This window comes from Hoplias malabaricus, chromosome 9, assembly GCF_029633855.1.
Source record: "Hoplias malabaricus isolate fHopMal1 chromosome 9, fHopMal1.hap1, whole genome shotgun sequence".
NCBI lineage: Eukaryota > Metazoa > Chordata > Actinopteri > Characiformes > Erythrinidae > Hoplias > Hoplias malabaricus.
In genome coordinates, this window is record NC_089808.1 from 29,034,152 (window position 1) to 29,058,043 (window position 23,892).

Sequence of the window (23,892 nt, forward strand, 5' to 3'; positions counted from 1 at the left end):
AATGAACATGCTTTCCAACGGTATTAGATTTATTGCCATGAAGCATTGTTACGACAAAGAAATCTACCAAACACAAATTCCTTACTTTTTATGCTGTTTATTATAAAGTAGTGAAAAGAGCACTTTAACATTATAGTGCATCTGAATTCTCAGAAGCATAGACAAGGACATCACCGTAAAATTACTTCACATTAACGCTTTTTAATCATATTTCATGATTAAGTTACAGTTTTAGTTCACTGTGAGGTAACAAAACAATGAATCAATTCACACATTATGACTTTAGACAAAAGATTTAATGTTTAAATGTTTCAGAAATATATCTTTAGGGGAGAGTTATATACTCACCTTAATCTGGACACATTCTATGTTACATAGAGAGCATGTATGGGGAAAAATTCTTGGGGTAGCAGCTGAGTAATCATTCATCATGGTAGGAGTTGGTAGTCTCTTTGGAGCTGGAGTAGTAACTGAAGGAGGAGGAGGAAACGTTGGGGGCCAGGAGAGTTTTGGACTTTCAGGGACCAATGGCATCATAGGACCAACAGCAAGAGGAGGTGGCATCTGTGAAGACCGAATTATGGACGGTGGCATGGATGTTGCAGCAAGGATTGTCTTTGCACCTTGGATGTCCAAGCACTGTGAAGTGGATCTTGTATTCATTGCTGAAGGCTGCTGAAGCTTCGAAACCATGCCTGGAGCCTGGGTAGGAACTTGGGCGACTGCATTTTGTCGTGGGCACTTACTTATGTCAACACCACCAAAGGAAGAGCCTGATATTTCTCTCCTGTACTTCGGTGACTCTTTTGTAAGGGGATCCAATGAATAGTTGCCTGATTTCTCTTCAGGAAAGGCAAACTTACTAGAATGTCCATAATCAATGACTTTGCTTTTTTGAGTCTCAGAGGCCAAACGATCAGATGAAGATCCTCTGTCAGGGTCATTTCTTTTGGCCTTGCGCATGCGGATATCTCGCAAAATGAAGGGCAGGTTGTCTGGAGTCAGTTGATCATCAGGGTAGTGGCTAAGAAGCTCAAGGTCTTCACTTGAGAGTCCAAAACTTGCCAAGATACTGCTTGCACTCTCTGATGTATACCGTGCAGGCTGTTTTTCTGAAGGAGGCTTAATGTCCAAACCTCTTGGTCCTCCACTGCTGCCAAAACTCGAAGACTGGAAAAGCTGTGAAGAACTGGAGGAATGACCTACAGCTGAGGATGGAAAAATTTTACTGGGAGCCTGGTAACCAGTCCAGTCCGCATCATCAATCCTTCCTGGAACACTAGACACTGTATACCCACTGGCTCCTGGAGATAGCATCTGATTTCGCCCATCTTTCCTCAAACGAGCATCAGCTGATTTTGGCTGTTGCAGCATTTGAGTGAGCAGCCGCACTTCCTCTCGGGCTCCACGAATGTTCATATCTATTGTAGCATCAAGATCCTGGGACATCTGTGACTGATGCTGACCTCGAGGAAAAGTCATCTGCTGGTTTACCATCATTCCCCCATGAGGTCTGGACATGGAATCAGGGATAAGAGGAGGTCCTCCAGGGTCAAGACCAGTCTGTGAGCCTGAACCATATTGCCCAGTTACCATGGATCTCTGACCACTGGAGAATGGTCCTCCACGGGGATTGTACATAGGATGAGACATGGTAACCTTGAGCAGATTTAGCAAGGACAGGGCAGGTGATGTAACAAGAGGGGGAGTGACGTTTCTGGAAGCAATCACATTCAGCTGGTGCAGTGCAAGTTGAGCCTTTATTTGGGCCAACTGTAGGGAGGCAGGGCCAAATAGAGGCAGGCTCCCAAAGTTGCTCAGAGAATTCGTAACGGGGGCCACACAACTTTCCAAGAACAACGCAAAGCTGAAAAAGTTGGGGAAAAAACACAGACAAGGTTACTGGCTTGTCGTCTTCAACTCTAGACAAAAATGCCAAGAAACCTTTTTTCCCTTTTTTCCTGACACGCGCACACACATTTTCTTATTCTATTACATCCAGAGTCTATGGGGACTCAGCTTTTTGGTCTTCCCTGAAGTGAAGAAAAAAGTACACAAATTACAGCACACACAGGGAACTATTTAGTCATTAAAAGCTATAAAAATGATTAATAATATTTCAGAACATTTAACAATTAGCCCAGTGTAATATGTATGTCATGAGCCTACCAAACAACTTTGAGGACATTAAGGCTCATAGCCAACTGATCGACTTGAGAAAGACTGCTATATTTACTTTTGTTACACCTACAAGTCTGCACTATTTATTTATTGATTATTGTACTACAAGTTTCCAAGTAAACATATTACAAAATATAACAACAAAAACACCTGAAACTCATAAGGTCTCAAAGTTGAAAATACAGGCAACATAGAACAAGAGAGGTCAACAAGAGATATTTGTTGCCCAGGCTTTTTGCTGGGAGACAACAGACAAGAACAGAGAGGCAACAAAAATTAACATGGCAGGATGACTAGCCTCAATATTAAATTGACATGTTTAATACACAGATTCTGATCTGTGTGTGTGTAAAGAACAATAAGAGAGAGGTAGGAAGGTGTGAACTGAGAACAAACTGTTAGACCAAAAACTTGTAATCTACTTAAAACAGCACCTCTTTTACTTAGATTGTCTTATGTGGTGATGCAATGTCCCCACAGTCCAATAACTTTGCCTCTTTTAGCATAATTGGCCATGTAGAGACTTGTGTTGTGAAGTACATCACACTCTGACACAATACACAAGTACTGAGAAATTATGAAGCATTATACAAGAGTTACTTCCAAACAAGTAATTTGACTGGACAACAGGCATTGTCCCAGTGCTAACACTGAGAATAATAACACAGGAATTTTAACTCTACATGCATCATCCTACTTTACAGGTGCATCCATTTACAGTTAATTAAGCAATATCACATGAGTAAGAGTTTGTGCCTTGGGTTTAAAGCTTATACACATAAATGTGCATGATACAACCTCCTGCAATGTACCCCTACACAAATAGCAAGCTAGTGTGCAGGAAACTATTTGTGTTTTCTGCAACAGTTCAGGTGCCACACTATTTGCAAGAGCAAAGCCAAATAAAATATTAAATACACAAACCAATTAAAAAAAATGTATTAGCATAAACTATTGAAAGAAGCTTGTTAAATTGTTGTATATAAGCAATATCATACTCAAGGTCAGGGTATTTTACTGCACATCTGCATGAGCATTCTAATATTCAACATAAATCCTGACCTTTTATCTGATATTATGTAATAAATTTTAGTTAAATTAAATACTTTGTTAACTGTACATTCCATTGAGGGTTTTGTAGTGGGCCATATCACATGTAGCTTAGACTAAACTTGCGAGAATATGTTTTTAAATATAACTGAAGGAGATCAGAATCACAATGAGATAAATCCTAGACCAGCCCTAATCTTAGAAACAGGTCACAATTTCAGTCATTCATTCGTTTTCTGTAACCGCGTATGCAGTTCAGGGTCATGGTGGGTCCGGAGCCCACCCTGAATCACTGACGGAGGGGGCACCAGTCCTTCACCAGGCGACAAACACTCATACATTCACACCTACAGACACTTTTGAGTCGCTAATCCACCTACCAAATTGATTTTTGGACCATGAGAGGAAACCGGAGCACCCGGAGGAAAACCACGCAAACACAGGGAGAACACATCAAACTCCTCACAGACAGTCACCCGGAGCAGGACTTGAACCCACGACCTCCGGGTCCCTGGAGCTGCATTACTGCAACACTACCTGCAGCATGACCTTGCAGCCCAGGTCACAATTTATTATTTAAAAATATAATTAAAAATAATAAAAACATTATGTTAGGAAGGAAGAATTTTAAATCATTTAAGGCACATTAAGATTCTGACAAATTCAAGATGCAGTTCAACTTTCATTCAAAATTAAAACAAAAGGACGGTACAATCATCTGAGCGATCAAGAAGTAAAAGCAAGACAACACTAAGGTTATACTAACAAACTGAAACACCCAAAATTCTCCCAAGCAACTTCTGGCTTTCCAATCAACATCACAGTGGGTATTTGTAATAAGGGTAAGTGATATTTTGAGGTACCTAGTACATGTATTTGTTCATGGGGCAAGTCACCTGAAAATAAAGTCTGTGGGTTGTCAAATGACAACAAACAAATGTAGAACGTGCTCTGTGGAATAGGGTTCAACAGCCTGAACAGACTGTTTATATACATGTTTAAATAAAAGCTTTGCAATGAAGTAAAGTTGTACAATTTTCTTGAGATTTTGTTTCCACTAAATAAAACAGTACTTTTGTTGATATCAAATTACAGTTGTTATATTACCACTAAGAAAACTCATGAACTCATACTGTAGCCAGTTCCAGGACACTACATAGAACCTGTTTGTATTTCATTTTCTTTTTTTAGATACCTTTTGACTCACTAAGATTCCCTCACCACAAATTAGAATGACTTCTTTATTACAACTAAAATATCATCCAACAATGTTTCTTTTAAAAAATGAATAATTTAATGATTATTACTCAATCCTAATCATAAATCATCCATCCATTCATTGTTTGTAACCACTTATCCAGTTCAGAGTCGCGGTGGGTATTATTAAAATATGCCTGTAAGAAGCAAACTAAGAGCTCAAATTTTAATTTCTAAATTTATGTATAACATTTATTTGATTCTCAATATTTAGTTGACACATATTTAGTTTATTCTGAGACAAATCAAATAATTATCATGCAGAAATACTCTGAAACTGTATATTGGATAGAACAAGGTCTAGAAACGATGTCAAACAGACGATTTCCCTGTGTTTGAGGCAATAATTTCAAATACAGAGCACCAGTTGAGAAAAATGCCATGTTTGTCGTCGGTGTATAGTTATTAGTATTAGGCCTAAGACAGAGAAACCCGAGATTCACGGTCAATATTTCTCTCAAAACAAAACAGTCGACAGCCAGCATTCAACACTGACACTTCTGCACCACAACGAACAAATCTCTTCACGGAGATGATACATCCTGGTCTGTTACACCGTCTTTAGCAGTTGTTGCGAACAGTGTTATTGCTAGCGCCCAACGCTAAATGCTAAGTTACACAGATACTTTGAAGTTTACCAAAATATACATGATTTAAAAATAAATAAATAAAAACATATGAACACCAATGTAATACACCGTCAAAACGGTTAAAATGTACAAGATGTGATTAAACCGAAGCACACTTTTTGCTCACAGATTAGTGAAGCATCTGTAAGAATTAGGCCTCAGTTTGGCCTCCTCGGCCAAATGACCGTATTCGAAGTTGTGGAAATGTAACACCTGCGGGTGTAAATAATCCAGCTACACCGCTGAACTCTACCATTAAGACCATACCTTGTATTTAGTACCTAGGTCATTACGGTGAAAATCCCTGGGTTTAAATATCTGGAAAGTAAACTGCTGTGTGATTACATATTCTCCCTCGTCCTCATCGACTTCTCTCCCACTGCAGCTCCACAGACCTGACCAAAGGAGTACTGAACTACTCCAACTACTAGACTGACTAATCGAGCCGCACGATTAAGAAGAGCTCCCACGAGTTTCCACAATTTAAACACACAAAAGTAATAATTTAAAAATCATTAAGATTGTAGTCTGGTGTGAAACACGCACATTAGCTCACTTTGTGAATAAAACCTGATGCCTGAAAATGTCAGTGTCAAATGTTAGCATCTCACCCAAATTAATTTTGCAGAAACGTTTGAAAAATATGGATTTGCTGTTTTTGTACATATAGTCCCTTTAGCATCATAGTCAATACATCTTAAAACATTGTACTAATACTTGGCTCATGAAAGCTTACTCGTCTGCCCAAGACGTGGCAAGGCTTCCATATCAACAAGAGATAAAAAAAAAAAAACCAATATATTTCGAAGTTGCTCAAATTCGGTAGGCGAAATTCAGATGCAAAAATACGAGTTACAAAAAAAATCAGAAACACATCCGGGATACCAAGGATGAGCAATCGATTCATTTGGATTTTCTCTTTCACCTTAAATGCTGCAGTAGTTGCATTCTGTCGCCGCTAGATGGCGAAATACGAACACAACATCCACACCGTGGAAAAACTACACGTTTAGCTTCCTTCCGCGGATATTATCTCTTTAATTTCAATGTCTCAAAAAATCCCAAAGGCTCACTAAAGACACAATATAACAGACTATTAATATCCTGAAGATGAAGAAATTGATGACAAGGGACTCGTCTTCAGTAACATCAAGCTAATTCTAGTTTGTAACAGGCCTTGTCCTGTTTATTTAGTCACCGAGAAATATTAATCTGATTTTCTCATTGATCAGGGATTTCATAGCGTGTCAGTGCCAGAGACCACATTGTCGAAGTATTGCTGTGTCATACAAACAGATCTACTTGACTATTACCCTCTACCAATGTACAATGTCTTTGTTTTTTCTCTAATAGCCCTTCATCACTCTTTTCTTTCATTAGAATGATGACAGACCCAAAGGAATGCATCAAGGAAGCTGTTATCTCCATCCTTCCAAATATGGCAGAGGAGACAGTTGGCAAACTGATCAATAAGCTTATCAGACAAGGAGTTGAAAGCATCGAAGACCTACAGTATGTTAGAGAAGAAGACATTGCTGAGTTCATTCGACCTATCAAGTGGCAAAAATTTTTGGCTGCTTGGAAATTACAAGGTAGCATTGTATTTTTTTTTTTGTGATAACATTAGTGTTTTCTATAGAAGTTTCCCATTTTTTGTGAATGAAGTGTAAACTGTGCATGTTTAACTATAAACTCAAATCTTGTTCTGTTTCAGAGCGCAAAAAGAATACTAGGCCTCTTTACCAAGCCTCAGTATGCAGTTTGTCACTCCAAAGTTCCTCAAGATACACAGACCCTCAATTTCCTGCAGTTCCTTGCCTTCTTCACCTTCCCCTTTGCATTCATTAAAAGGAAATTGGTCAGAAATATTCTAGGTTGCCTGGGATAAAATGCCTCCTGGAATTCGTACTGCCACTGCAAATGGAAAGAGACCCTCTCCATCTGATCGATGACAAATGGTTTGGATATTGGTTGAATATGCAAAAAAATGAGGCTAACACAACAAGAGCACAGTATCTCATAATTCCAAAATAAAAAAATGTTAATCAATTCCCACAGTCCTTTGCAGACATGCTAAGCGATGGCCATGTTTTTGGTGAAGGATTTATCACTACTGAACCAAATCAAGATTCGTGTGGAGCACAAAAATCACAATAATACTTTAGCAAGATTGAGGTCTGTCAAAGAAAATACAAAAGAAAAACGAAACACCGGCCCAGCTGACAGCTATGGGTGCACACGGTGGCAGCAGGACCTCCCAGAAAGTGAATGTATGCAAGATGAGAAAAAGCAGAAACTTTCTTCACACGAGGGCTTGTCTGCCTCTGAAAGAGCAGAAGTTCAGCAACTCATAGCAGCCACATACTATCTACAACACAAGATGATAAACACAGTACCAACACACTCCATTGAAATTTTAAAGTCTCAGTGGCCTTTCCTGTTTCTCTTAAGGATTATGTGCAAACATTTTTGAGACTTTAACAGATATCAACATTCTGCGAAAGCTTGAAGCATCTCTTGGAGAATGGAAAGTGGTCATGGAATTTTTCAGACAAAATCCTACCAATGGTGAAGTCAAAGTTGTGTGGCAGTACCTTACATCTTGCAGGTTCTGTTGGCTCACTTCAAAGAACAGATTGAGGCTCTCATCCTTCAAGCAGATGTAAGCATATTTTTTGCTGTGGTTGTTTCTTTCTTTAACTCAAATAAGACTAAAATTAAATATTAAACCCTTAAATCCACAGGCCGACAGTAATGTTTCTTACTCTCATAACCAAATACAATACATGTCATAGTCATTTCATTGTTATCTGTAGAAAGTACAAAGAATAAGGTGTTTTGTACTTTTTGAAATAAACTTTAAAACTTTTTTGTATATCAATCTTAATTTAAATTTAAAGCCATTTAAAGCCTGACACATGAAGTAATAATACAATAAACAGATTTTTTTAAAGATCACGCATTATGTGGCCCTTTAACTAAAAAGCTAAATGTTGTTAATTTATAAAATTTGGATCATATCCTTTCTGAATGCATTATATTCAGGCATTTAACAATATTTTTTAATTGGTCTTCCATTTAGTTCACTGCATCAGTTAAAACAGTTCTCCAGACTTGTTTTTTTCTTAATTTTCATTCATTTCAATTAAACAGTCGATATCAAACAATTGCCTCTGTTAACATAATATTGAGCTGATGAAAAACGCTCAATAACAGAGTACTAATAGGTCAGAGACTCCTGACCTATTAGTACTCTGTTCTTCATTCTGACCATTATACATTTCATATACTGGTGGTAATAAAAACACCAAAACCACAAAGGCTCTTTTTTGTTGATCTGCACAGCCGTGTTTCCATATTTAGAGGAACTACAGTTGTTTCTGTTACTGTCTGTTCCTTGGCTTGAGGTATGAGATCATTCAACAGACATCCCACACATCTGTATCATCATCATCTTCCTCTGAATCTGTCTCACAAAATCTATGTTGACAACTGAAACATTTTGCACACAAAGGCTTTTGGAAAACTAAAAATACATTTTTCTTTCATAAAAATAATTTGTAAAATTGTCTAAATGTGTTTTGCTGCTGTAAAAAAACAGATTAAATGTTCAGAATATTTATTATAATTAATGCTTAGTTTTACTACAAGTAATATCATACAAAGCATACCTGGAATCGCTTCAGTTTAGCAAAAAAGTAGCCTTTAAATTTGTGTTTTCATGATGATAGCTACAATTTTGTAAAGGTTTGGTAAATGCATGGAAATGCTTCCACTTCATTCACAGTTCAGTACAGAGAACTCAGAAACTTGACCCAAAAGGATGGAAGTCTGTTTCAGTTTTTCTCTTCACTAGATGATGAAAGAGCCACCTCTAAATTTAATGTATCATATTTGATACATTTGTGTTTACACATACAAATGTGTTTGTTTTCAATAAATCCATATTCTGTATTGTACAGGTTTCTTCCACTGCTGTTGATATTGAAAGGTCTCAGACTTTGTCTGTCAGCCCATGTTTGATTGTTCTAGGTATGTATGCATTACAATCTTTTCATATGCCAGTGACTCTGTTTCAACCACAGGTTGATGTTTTTTGGTAATGTATTGACTGTTTACTGCTTATCATCTGGCCTCTGGCTGAGGCCACCTGCTGGATGGTTTCCACAGAGAGCCGTATAGTGACTGAGGGAGAGTCGTTCACACTGGGGCTTGCAGCACTTTTTCTAGCTTCTACAATTTCAACCTCCAGTACCAGGATGGGGCTTGGAGCACATTGGAGTTTATTCAAAGGTATATGTGTAAATAGTATAATGAAATGTCACTGAAGTTATCCATCTCATCCATCTTCAATGTAACTGAATAACTCAGTAACTAACTGAACATTTCTCTGCTAAGTAAAGCGATTGCTACTATAGTGATTTAAGGTGAACTTGAAATCAAAATGGAATTTTGTTGCTCTGTAAGCTTTATGACAAAGTACAGTTCATTGTACCACAGCTTTTATAATACAAAATTGTTGCTTCTCCACCACCCTTAAGCTTTTTCTTCTAAAATGCTCTCTTTTATTCAAACATTTCACATAGAATATTACAATTCAAAATAATAAATAATAGGCTCAAGTCACCTTTTACAATGCTCTGGAAGAGAGAAACATAAAGAATAGGCTTGCTCTGTTTTTGTAAACTTTCCGGATGCTAGTAAAATAAAGAATAGGCTTGTGCCTATTGTTGTCCCCTTTTGTCCCATCACACTAATAACGGAAGTATGGCACAGTGGGTCCTGTGCCAGTGTTATACCAAATTCTGCACTACTTCATAGCCTTGGCATGGGAAGTCACAATTTCTAACAGCTGCCACCAGAATTTGTGACCCCCCACTGAGTCTCCATATAAACATTCATGTATAAGTACATTTATGTAATTAATGTTGAGTGGGGTCTCAAATTCTGATGCCAGCTATCAGAACTTGTGACCCATATGCTGAACATGAAGCAGCGCCCTCTAGGGTCACAGAACCCAACGGTCACAGAATCTGGTGTAACACCGGAACAGGAGCCACTGTTCTGCTGTGTGTATCAGTGTTCTGACGAGTTGTGCTACATTGTTGAAATGTGCTACTTTGCAGCTTTCGTGTTAAATCCGTTTTTATCCTGTGCAATACACAAATTTATTTTTATTTTTGCTTGAAAGTACACTATGGCAGCACATTTCGACAAGGTAGCACAACTCACCGGTGTTCTGACAGTAGGTAAGCTAAGAGCCGCTCTTTTGCTGTGTGCACCGGTGTTCTGAGGAGTTGTGCTACCTTGTTGAAATGTGCTGCTATGGTGTACTTTTGTACGTACGGTTTTTTAAATAAAAAAGCTGAAGATATGCTCAACCCAAATCTCCTTATTAAATAAATTATAAAATTCAGTGATAAGAAATCACATTACAATCAAATTACATTTAATTCGCTGTGTACAGTTTTGGAACACTCAAGCAAATAAGAGTCAAAAATAAATAAATCATTGGAATAACTTAATTTAATTATGCCACACATTTCCATCTAAACAAATTGAGTAGAATCAGTATATATAGACTTAATTACTTACCAAAGCTACATTTGTTGACTGAATGCATGTATAAAATGTCAGTTAAATTTAATTGACCTTCACTAAACTAAACATTCCTTTTTTTAGTGCAACAAACTTAAATTTAATTATATGAACATTAGTAGTGTGGTTTAATACAATTGAACTAAATTGCATTCCATTAACAAGTAAAAATATAGTTCAATGTACTTGTTCAATATGACGCCCCTAACATCCATCCAACTCAATTAAGTAGAGCTAAAATAAAACAGCACACCTTTTTTTTTTTTACAAGAAGCATTCAACACTCCCAGGATAACTATTTGAAAAATTCAGAGTACTTGTTTGCACAACAACAATATATAGCCAATACATATACATTTGAGAACCTACAAGTAACCAGCCAATAATGACTATGGGCAGTTAAAAAGTCTTTTTAGTCCCTCTTGCAAAACTACTCACTGTAGATGCTTATTCTTTTGTGATAATCTTTGCATCCAGGGTCATGATGATCTTTTGGAGCACTTTGAAGGTGCTTCTCAGTTCTTGTGGGTAGTGAAGGTTGAGGCAATATCAGGCCAAAGATGGCACAGTCCAGCGCTATGTTTGCCAGTTCATGGAGGATCTCCAAATCTTCAGCGATGACACCAAACTCCCATAACTCTCTATGTGCATCTGTTGAATGTGCATCCATGTGCATGTGTCCTGTTGAAAAGTACTGCATATGAACAAATACAATATTAGCAAACAACACCAATTCTAACACTGTTACATTATCTAACTGGTAAGGCATTGACACTACTTGGTCCCTTGAATGGTTCCTTTGGGGAACCTAATAACACACTGAGAAAGCACACTGTAGTTTTGAGTCTGTGAATAAAACTATGAGGGCATTGGATAGACATGCCAGGTAAAATTACCCAATAGGGACATAGTAGATTTACCCAGAAAATTAGCATCTGGTATAATATTTTATTTGAAGGTACAATGGTAATCACAATAACATGTACCCTAACATATATCATTTCACATGTTTCTCATGGTCATCATTTAGGTAGGTGTACAAAGATGTAGGGATGCAGCTCAAATAACTAAAGCTTAAGTTGAAATATTTGCAATTAGACTGTAAGCTCCAAATATATTGCTCTCTGGCAAAGGCTGGTCATTACTGCCATGCTTATAATCTCCTTTCCTATTGGTTACTATATCAGAATTCTGAACAGCAACAACACTGAAAACATTACTGATGTCTCAACAAAGGCAAATATTTAAATAGTTATTCTGCAAAATAATGAAAAAAAAAAAAAAAAAACACTTACCATGCACGAGAGGTGAAAATATAGGACATGGGGATGTATTTGCTTTGTTGTTGTTTTTTTCTTCTGAGTGCTAAAAATAGTTTTAAAAGAGAGAATTACTTTCAGCAGCACAGGCTAGCAAGCAACATTTAAAGTTCTAAACCAATTAAATAAGCCTATATTGCTGACATTTTGAGGTAGAAACATATTTGCTATCTTACAAGAACTTAACTTACATGTATTTTGTGGATGGAGACAGATTCAGCTTTCAGCCTGCTTCAGTGAAATCGTGCCTGTGCAGTCATGTTTCTCCTTGCTCCACATTTCCGTTTGAATTTGATCATGTTCAGTAGGAGCCAGTGAATTAAATATTGTACCAGTTTATATCACAAACTAAACACATTTTAGTCACCCAAAACCTCCTCTATTTATGTAAATCAGACAAGAATCAATTCGCTATTCAACCAAAACATAAATAACTTAAGTCCAATATATTTTCATTTTGTAAGGCAAACAACACCCTTGGTTAATTTTTTTCCAAGTATGCGATTGTGTAGTGCACTGGAGAAAAACAGATTCAACACGAAAAACATGTGAAAACATCAAACATTTTGGTCTGAGCATGTGCAGAGCTGCAAAGTGTGATGGCAAAATGCAGATTAACACCAATGAGTAATGGTTAATAATAACTAATGACACAATATATTCAGGGTGTAATTGTATTAATTATTCTTGATTAAATTTTACTAGATTATGTAGGCCTTAGTGTGCAGCTTAGTGTGCTTGTGACCTGAAGGGACTTGTTACATTGTGTTACTGTGACCCAGGAGATAGCGGAGACTGTGGGAAGAGTTGAGAGTCAACAAACTGAAGGACATCCCTCACTGTCTGCAACCATTTTTGCTGACAGTAATAAAATAGGAGATAACGAGGCACCAGTAAAGGAATGTTTGGGTTGATGGAACGAGACATGATGTAATAATGCCCAAATGGCACATATGATGGTGTATGTGACTGGGGTCCTATATACACTGCATGATTTTATTCAATAAAAGGAAGATTGGAGAGAATTCTTGACCCCAAAGAATTCTTTGAGCATCGATCTTCCTTTCTGGCTGCACTTAGACAATTGCCATAACACAAAGTAGTGCATTTCAACAAGGTAGCACAACTCATCAGAACACTGGCACAGGAGCCTCTGAGCCATACTTCCGGTATTAGTGTGACGTATGGAATCAGATTTGTGCCAAAAAGAATCGCACAAAAAATGACCTCAAACATAAAACTTATCACTTGCAAACAATATATCCAGCTCTGACGTGTGTGCTCCATGGCCTTAGTGCGTGAGCTCTGAGTTCTGCACCCCCCCCCCATCCTTTTGTTTACAAGGATGGTAATTCTGCATGCATTTTTGTATGTATTTTGTCCATATAAAAAAAACTGAAAAACTGCACAATTCATTATTCTTTGTCAACAGCACTGACTCAGAATTTATGGACATATTTACAGTTAATAGAACATGTTACCAAAAATGGCCCACTGACTTGGTAATATACACTTTTCATTCACTCATTGTCTTTAACCATTTTATCCAGTTCAGGATTTTCCAGGTAGGCTCCTGACCCACCATGACACTGAACAGGATATAGCAACTTGCATCAGAACCATATATGAGTCACTGTGACATGCAAAATCGTCATTGGCTAGAAACTCAGTCAACAATTGTGTAGTACAATAAATAGCTGTAATTATACCTTATATTAAATGCATGGGTCTGTGGTTCTTATATTAAAGGACATTATATATTATATTTATTCATATGAACTTTTTTGTAGGAAGATTCATGACATAGAGAAACAAACAAGATCAGTTAAGGTAACTCCTAAAAGATAACTAATAACAAGGATCTGGTGCAGGAAATATATAGAGGGCCTCCAGGAAGTGAGCTGGGCTCGAGAAGTATGACTTTTTATTGTCTTAACTTGAATGTTTTTGAACTTTTTAATACTTTATGCAGACCATCTTTAGGTAGTCCAGTGTACTGCATGGGTATCATATGAAATTGTGGACCATAGCCACTGAAGATCATGAGGTTGAATTAAAATAGTAACAGAGGTAAGGTTACTTAAGTATTTTGCACCTAATTTAGTCATGAGCTGCTTTAATTTCAGGACTCCAATAATGTAATGTCTCATAGCAATAACTAGTGTAGTCTCAGTCAATTTAGATTTTAAAAAATCATCTGTAAATAATTTTGACTTTAGGAAAAAACTGGTAAGATGTGGCATTTGACGTCCTCCTGAACCTACATGACATTAAGCATTTTCTTTTCTTACATTGGCTAGTTTCAAAGACAAAATAACACTACAGATTTTGCACTGAAAAAAAGTGACTATTAATATCTGTGGACATTAATATTTTTCTCACTGAATTACAGAGGGAAAAACTAAACTGTATCCATGTCATCACTTCTTCACTTCCAATTTAGCATATGACAGTATTGTAGAGTCAGTCAACCCCCTCCAATCACCTCCCATGTCTCCAGGGGTCATGTTTCCTGTGAGACTCTATGTACACTCTAAAATAAAAGTGCTACAAAAGGTTCTTTGAGAGATGCCATATAAGAACCTCTTTTAGTTCCATAAAGAACCAGTTTTACTCATACATTTAAACTGGTAAAGAACCTTAGGACTGAGTAATGCAATTGAATCATAGATCATAGATGTTTTGTCTCTGTCTAATGAACAACTGTAGGTCACAACATTTTCTTCACCTCTTTAGTCTTATTCTCACTACTGCTCATCTTGGTAAGTTGGTAGGTGTTATGGCAATATCTAAGTATCACCAGGAAGGAAGATCGATGCTCAAAGAACTCTTTGGGGAAATCAGAGGAATAAAGACACGGAGTCAAGAATTATCTCCAATCTCCTTTATTGAAAGAAAATCATGCAGTATTTATAGGACACCAGTCACGTACACCATCATGTGTGCCATTTGGGCGTTATTATATCATGTCTCGTTCCATCAACCCAGACCCTTAATTGGTACTTCATTATTTCCTATTTTATTACTGTCAGCAAAAATGGTTGCAGATAGTGAGGGGGGCTAGGTACAAGATGTACTGCCCTTTTCCACTCTATTTCCATTCTAATCTAGGAATTGCTCTGCTCTGCACTTTCCCATTCCCACTGTATTGGAAAAATGCAGATTAACACTAATGAGTAATGATTAATAATAACTAATGACATAATATATGGGGTTTGATTAATCTTGGTTGATTCTTACTAAATTATGCACGCCTTAGTGCTTGAAGGGACTTATTGCATTGTGTGGTTACGGTGACCTGTGGGAGAAAGGTGCTGAGCAGATTAGAAGGAAGGCAGTCAACAACTGAAGGACATTCTCACCATTTCTCCCTGGCAACTATAAAGTTGGAATGTTTGGGTTAAAGGAATGAGAAATGTTGATGGTGTACGTGACTGAGGCCCTATATATAAGACTTGATTTTGTTCAATAAACTTGTGAGATAAGAGAGAATCTTTGACTGTGTGTCTTATTCCTCTGTTCTCCCCAAAGAATTCTTTGAGCAATTGATCTTTCAATCTTCCTTCCTGGTAATACATAGATTAATTTAAAATTTTCCATAACACCCACAGTCTCCGCTATCTCCTGGGTCACAGTGACACAATGCAACAAGTCCCTACAGGTCCACACACTAAGCTGCACACTAAGGCCTACATAATCTAGTAAGATTTAATCAAGATTAATCAATACAATTACTCCCTGAATATATTGTGTTTATAGTAGAAAACATTAGATATCATTAACCATTTCTCATTGGTGTTGATCTGCATTTTCCCATCACAGTAGATTTATTGTAAGTTGGGTTTTGCCTATTTCCCCCATGCAGTCACATGCACAACTTTGGGCAGTCCCTAGTATTAGCACCCGAAATACATTCAATCTGAACCATTTTTTGTGTGTCAAACATTATTGGAAGTCAAGTCAGTTTGAACTATAGTTAGTTTAAGCACTGGCCCTTTTTATCAGACATTTGTGAGTTTGATTAAAGCCATTTGTTGCCAGCACTGAAAGAAAGCACAAGACTTCTGACTCTCTGGGGCATCTGTTAGCTAACATAACAGAATTAGCATTCTGTTTTTTCAAGACATGCTTTAGTTTATGTGTGTAGTGATGCTGTGCTTTCAAGAGAGATGCGATATACTAATCCACTACACATCCAGCAATTGTAGCAATATTTCACTCACTCGTATTACTCTGATTTCGGTCTCTCTCATAACCTCACTTTAGTTGGAAAAATGATGGATTACATGGAATAATTGATCACGTATATTTGTAATTAGTTAACAGTGTAATTATTAATGTTATTCTCTTTACTTTGAACAACAATAACAATGATAATAAAAACCTCCTTTCTGAAAAAATGTTGGGAAACTTTTATAAAGTGCCATAAAATGATTAGTTAATACTTTTGAACATTTATTTAACTGAAAAAGCACAGAAAAAAAAAACAGATTTCCAATATTTTCACTGACAAACATGACTGTATTTATAAAAATAGTAACATATCTGAAAATTGATGTCCTTTTTATGTCCTTCCTTAAAGTGAGGAAAATAATGAGTGCAATTACATTTGCACTAAGAGCAGGTTTAAACAGGTGGAGATGTATTTTTAAGCTTAAATGGGTTTAAAACCAATGCTGTGCGAGCTGATTTTAATTGTCACAACCTATGTGGTGCCAGTCCACCCACCCTTTCACTGGTGCTTTGTCTCTGTGTAAATGCAGTCTGGCTATACCAGTTAGTATTGGAAATCGTGAGAGAGCGCGATTTCCTGGTGCTGCTGTCCCGAGCGCTCAGGGGCTACTGCAGCAACTGGACCTGCTGGAGCAGTACTGCCAGAACTTGGCCCTGGCAGTAAACCTCAAGAAGACAAAAGTTATGGTCTTCCAAAAAAGCCCAGGATCATAGGTCCCAGTTCACCCTGGGCAGCACCACCCTGGAGCACATGCTTCAGTACACTTACCTTGGCCTCATCATTACTGTTTAAAGCACTACAGAGCCAAGAGTAACCCCCTGAGAAATGTTTGCTCAGCTGGCTGGTCCTGAGACTCTCCGACCCTCTTTCCAGCTCTAACACTACCCAACCCCACCCCAACTAAACACCAACCAGATCATCGCTAACAGTAAGAACAGGTATCTAGAACACTGGGAGAACCAGATCCAGTCTCTGAGTAGACTAGAGTGTTTCTGAAAGAGAGTACAGACTGGAACAGTATCTCCTTAGCGTCAGAGACCCACAGCAGAGACAGATCCTAACCAAGTACCGGCTCAGTGATCACAGCCTGGCCGTAAAGAAGGGCAGGTATATACCCTGGTGGCCCAGAGAGCAGAGAGTGAGTGGTCACTTTGAGAGCAGAGAGGTGGAGACAGAGATGTACTTCCTCCATCACTGTCACAAATTCAGAACAACTGGATAACACTTCACAGGCAGATTTGGATCTGAATCTGAATATGTGTGAGTGTGTGTGAGTGAGAGAGAGAGAGAGAGATACAGGAATAGTTGAATGGCATTTTACATATATTTTAGTGATCTACTATTATGTCCCTTGATGTCCTTCCTCTCACTCTCATAACATTAATCTGTCCTCATCTACAAGGGTACACACTACGAGTGTGATGACACCAGGCACCATTTGTCTGGCAGGCCTCAAGTCAGGAATAAATATCATAGGCTTCTAGAAACCCTGTTAAGCGGACAGTTAATTGGAAAAAATGAAAACAAATAGAGTCTGGGGCCTCAAGGGAAGCATATCACTCATGACCTGGGTATCCCCTAAGCCGTCTGGCGTTTGTAAGGTCCAGAGGCCCTGCTGACATGATGATCTCTGCTTAAACCACAGCAATTGGCACGTCAGCCTCATAGTCTTATTATAGCTTTATTATTTATGTCAAATCAAATGATAGTACCACACAAATTAAAACATGGATGTGAACATTATTAGCCTTAATGAATAAGCATTTACTTATTCCTGACACACATTACAGATACCATTGTGTTGTGTATGAATAGTGCTAAGAGCCATGCAACATTTCAGAACAAAATTCATGAACAGTAAGTGTGTGTCACCCTGCGAAGGACTGGTGTCCCCTCCAGGGTGTGTTCCTGTCTTGCACGTAGTGATTCTGGGTAGACTATGGAACCCAGAACCCATGAACGGGATACTCGTGTATATTATATATATATATATATATATATATATATATAAATAAAATCTTGCTTTTTAACATTATTTTGAGACCCATGATTATCCAGTTATGGTATCCAGTTGTCCACCTATGGACACACTTTTGAGTAGCCAATCCACCTACTGTGTATTTTTGGACGGTGGGAGGAAACTATATTACCCAGAGAAACCCACACAGACACGGGAAGAATACACCAAACTCCTCACAGAAAGTCACCTGAAGTGGGGCTCGAACTCATAATCGTAGGACCCTGGAGCTGTGTGACAGCGACACTATCAGCAGTGCCACTGTGTTGCTCATACTGCATATCAGTTTCTTAGAATTTATATGTAGGTTTCTTAATATAACCTGGTTACATTGGAATTATATCAATATCAACATTAATATGGTTTTTAAAAAATGCCATTGGACAGATAAAATTTGACTTATATTTCAAGCAGATATTTGATATTTTACTATATAAATGCAGACTGTTTTGGTGACACCAGGCCGCTGTGTTAAAAAATCTGAATTTATATCTATATTTAGATGCAATGCTCATCCAATTTGATCTAGTTTAACTACTACATTTTAATGCTTAGGATTCACCATTGGCAGACACATCAAAGAAAAATGTTACATATAAATACGAGCACAGAATAACCATTATGATGCATCATTAATTGTCCTTGTATATTCTAAACCAGTTACTGAAAAAATAATAACTGATGAATTGTGTTCTTTATGCATCTTACTGGCACTATTTGCATGCATTTGTTCTGGTTAAGGCTTTTTTTAAGACGCTTTCCTTCTCTTGAGTTATGGTTTCATCACTTCATCTTAGATGGACCTTTAGACCTTATTCTCTCAGCACCTCCACGCCTTCTAATTTAGGATGCAAACTATCACTATCTCTCTCTCTCACACACACACACACACACACACACACACACACAGAGAGACAGACAGACAGACAGACAGACACACACACACACACACACACACACACACACACACACACACACACACACACACACACACACACACACACACACACACACACACACACACACACAGACAAACAACACACAGAATTCTGTCAAATTGCATGCCCCTGACTTCATGACTCTGCTGTTATGGTATGTTCTTAAAACAGCATCTGGAATATATGACCACCATCCTCCCAGCGGTATTTGAAACCACTTGTTGCCAAGTTCAGCATTTCTTAACTGACCTTGCCCCATTCTTCATCCTCAGTATCTCAAAGAGACGAAACAACATCGAGTTACATGCTGATAAGCCTGTGCAAGTCTTTTATTTGGCTGTGAAATTAAACATTACTTACTCTCTCTCAATTATTTATTTTATTGAATATCCACTGTAGTTAAATCCCTAATAAATTAAATGAAATAATACTGATCACAAATGATCAGAACCAATTACAAAAGTGAGATCTTTCAACCTTTATTTCCATTTCCATCAAAAACTTTCTAGACACATCACTGATTTATGTGTGTCCCGTGTTTTGCTTTACTGGCAACCACAAGTTTCCTCCTCAGGCATGATACACTAAATACAGAGACAAGGGACTTTAGTTGATTCATGAAAGTTGGGTACAGAGTACTTTACTTTGGGAAAGAGAGTACATTATATTCCATCAATATTCTCCTTTAAAAAAAAAACAAAAAAAAAAAAACACAAAAATAAAAACTAACTGATTCTAATGCAACACCATTGAACAGTCTGGAGGAGAAAAATAAGTGTTACCTTAGTTAACTGATACCTGTGCTGGCTAGCACTCCAATGGTTGTAAAGGGGGGGCCAACTTGCATACCCAGAGTTAGCAAAGCTAGTCATGCTCTTTTGGATTTCCTCTTGGTGCTGTAGGTGGCTATGGAATCATGTGTTCAGACTTTTCTATTTAATTTAGTGCCACAATTTGAAGCATGTGAAGCATATTACAATATCAGTTTCAAAGTTATGCAGGACTGTTAAGGTCTCTTCAGCATGAAGCATGGTACAAAAACAGATGAAGAACTATGGAGAAAGTGTGCCCCCCCCCCACAGGCACCCATCCTTAGCTATGTTAACACAGAAAACACACTAGCCCATTCCAGAGTGAACTAATAAATCAGATATAGATTTCTCTGCACCTGTTGGTCATAAATTGAAGATCACTTAATCCATATATTTCACCTATGTCATGATCACATGGACTCAAGGCCTCTATACTATTAAATAACTTGGAAAGACAGTACTGTACATTGCACATAAAAGTACCATGTGTAATAAACAACAATAATTGCAACTTAATAAAAGTCTTCACTTGAAATTAAATAAATGTAAGGGTAGTTTTAGACTTTGGCACAGTACTGTATAGGTCTAGGGTGCTTTCTAATAAAGCTCTGTATAGGCACTGATTAGTTAATGGATCATGACCTGGCAGAAATAATCAAACTAATGGTTAGGTTTTTTGAACACACAAAAACACACATAGAACACATGCTAAAAGACATAGAGGTAAAGTTTGATTCAATGTATAATCCCCTGTAATTCAATTTGCCAGCATTCATTCACTGCCACATCCAAAGTGTAGACAGACTGAAATTATATACTCATATGTTAGACTCTATCTGGGATTTTATATTAAGCCACAGGATCTTAATTATCCCTCTGGGATACAGGCCTTATTGGGGCTAATGATTAACTGTTGTGTTTCTTGGACAAAATGGGTTGTCAGTTCTTTTAAAATACTATTTGGGGACAGGAGGGTTACTTTTTTTTAATTAAAATGCTGATGTCTGATTTGAACTGATACAAATGCTACTTGAGACATGATGATAATCTCAGGGTGGATAAGTTTTATTATGTGGTCATGTTTTCAGGCTCATTCACTATGCCTGAACTCCATCCCCCTCTCTCACATGTCCTGAATTTATGAGGATGACTGTTGGGCGTACATTACTGTTTGGTTGAGTTTGTGCTAAGCTGTTGGAAATGGCTGCTCTTTTACCCCATGGTTGTATTTTGAGTGGGCAGCATACCACTACAGAGTGTATCAACAGCTGAAAAGTTAATGTGGCAACATGTTATGTGTTGCTTCGATTTGTACTGCGAAAAATGCAAAAAAAAAGAAAACCTGTTAAAACAAACAATAAAACAAAAACACAACAGCAGCCTTTCTCATCAATAATTAGTCTGGTGGATGCATGTAGCTATCTGGCTGACCAGTATTGTGGAATGTTTAGGAACCCACAAGCCCTGGACCCTTTTTTATGTCATTTTCTCTGGCAACTCACTGCATCCTTGTTATTTTGGGCAAAGTGAGAACATTATTCAGGTACTTTACCTGTCCTTTGTGTTCATGTTCTTACGTATTGGAATGTAACAGTGGGCAGTGGGAGAGCAAGAACATGAGAACGTAGGAACACACAAGAACACATATTGAGGAACGGTCCATGATTACCAGGATTTTAATGATTTAAAATAAAAATAAAATAGATATAAGGGCAGACCCCATATATGAGCACAGACTAAAATAAGAATCCAATAAGATTTTGTGACTGTGTATATATGAAACAGCTTCCATTATTTCTGTAAATCAGTCTTTGTTCACAAGGTATTTTTGACACTATATGACACCTAGACTGTGTCTTTCTGATGTTATAATTTGAGATCTGTGCATAGGGGGACTGTGTATAGCAAAGATAAGGGATGACATCACTAGCTCAAAGAGTGATTTTGCTGACTGAAACAGAAGAAGAGCACTTTTGTTAGAGCCAGGGATGAAAGTGGAAAGAAGAAGAAGAAGCAACAGAAGAAAAGAATAAAGCTATATCACCCAGCATCACAGGACAAAAGCTCACAATCTGATACTGAAAAGGCCTTTCAGCACAATAATATTTACAGTTATCCATTCATTTAAACACAGTTATAGACAATTTGCTTAAAAAGATGTGGTTCTAATATATATATGTGTGTGTGTGTGTGTGTGTGTGCCTGTGTGTGTAGACTTACACTGAATCAAATTCAACCTCAGTCTGATTAGATTTAAACTCATTTAAAAGTTAATTAAATACAAATTATCACTGCTTTTTATAGCCTATGATTAATGGCAGCACAGCCACTAAAATAAAATGAAGCATGTTGCTAATTCTGTCTTTTAATTAAAAGCATGGTGTGGACAGAGAACCTGATACTGTTATACTGAGGATTTTATGCAGATAATTGCATTCCTATGGACTGCAAAATTTAGAAACATCACATGGATGTGTTTTCTGTGGATTTAACATTGAGTACATTTTACCACAATAGCAGACCAATAATTTGGACCAAAGCATGACACAGGCATATCCTTAAGATCCCAGGCGACTGTGTTAGCTCTGGGAAAGTATACAATATGTCACCTTTGAGGCAAACTTACTCACCAAACACAGACAACAGTGATAGCACAAGATCAGAAATGATGAGACATGGCAGTAATATAAAAAGAATACATTTAAATATACAGATAAAGTACATAAAAAAGCTATGGAAATTTTGACTGCTGTTTTGAAAATATGTGCACAATTAAAAAAATATTCTTTGATTTTTAACTATATGTTGATTTGAATCACTTACCATAAAATCTGTTCAAATGCTGATTTATTTCTTCCAAACACACCAAATAAGAAATAAATATCTCCAATCACTAGAAAGATTACTTTTTAATCTAGATTTTATCTTACCGGTTCGGGGCTTCAGTTCTGGCTACAAGTGCTAGGTTGGTGATTTGTTTGTTGTTAGTGATAGTGTCTGCCACGCCATCCTGGTTGCTGGATTCATTATGGTTTTTTATCATTTCTTCTCTCCCTGAAAACTTCTCAGTTGATTGAACATCACCGGCCAGTGCAGTTCCTCACACCTTTTCTTTCCAATCAAAACTGGCTCAGCCAAAGACTCTCAGAGATGGCAAATACCAAACAAATTCCAAAGCATGTTGACCAGGCTTTTCCAAAAATTCTAAATGTATCACAAAATGGAATTTGAAAGCTGAGGATAGAAGAGGTTGGAAAGTGAGGTCAGATGACAGCAGAGAACACAATTGTCTTCCTTTCCTTATGAACTTAACAAAGATATCCCTGGCTACTGAGCAACATCTGTGAAAAACCATAAAATCAAACTAAAAAATTCTTAAGTCCTAAGATTTTAATCCAAATGTGAATGATCCAGAAGACTGTTGCCATAAACAGATAAGGTGTGTAGATCCTCAACTTTGAAAAATAATCCACAGAAGAATTACTATTCCATGTGTGTAATGTTATGTTCCACATCCTCAGTCCTTCTGAGGAGCAGATTAATGTACAGTCTGAGACTGTAGTAGCAGTCCAGGGAGAACACACACACACACACAGAAAGGTCAGCTGGTAGGACCAAGTATCACATGCCAAACGTCCGCCGGTAATGTGAAGGAAGTGAGAAACAGAGCAAGAGTTATAGACCAGTATTCTCCACTGCAGCACTTCTGAAACCGGGTCACAAGAGGGCGCTAGGGCGCTGGACGAATATCTCAGATTATAACGCTGCTTAGTCATTTTTAAATTTTGTCAAAACAAAATATCCTTTGTATAAATCTAAAATGTTAGATGTTTTTATCGGACTAAAATACCACACTC

The 23,892-nt window shown here is 37.5% G+C and overlaps 1 protein-coding gene across 3 annotated transcripts in view; it reads right to left on the bottom strand.

Moving 5' to 3' along the window:
* Nucleotides 1-23,094, bottom strand: part of znf638 (zinc finger protein 638) — a 42,206-nt gene extending 19,112 nt beyond the window's left edge. The window contains exons 1-2 of one of the 3 annotated variants that reach the window (XM_066680621.1): nucleotides 22,966-23,094; nucleotides 349-1,867 (exon numbers count right to left, since the gene is read on the bottom strand). In XM_066680621.1, coding sequence (XP_066536718.1) covers nucleotides 349-1,867; nucleotides 22,966-23,078 — 1,632 coding nt within the window. In that variant the 5' untranslated portion in view covers nucleotides 23,079-23,094. Of the gene's footprint in view, nucleotides 1-348; nucleotides 1,868-5,384; nucleotides 5,503-22,965 lie in introns of those variants that run through there. The other 2 variants (XM_066680624.1, XM_066680623.1) reach the window with 2 other exon arrangements.
* Between the last annotated feature and the right edge of the window lie 798 nt (nucleotides 23,095-23,892).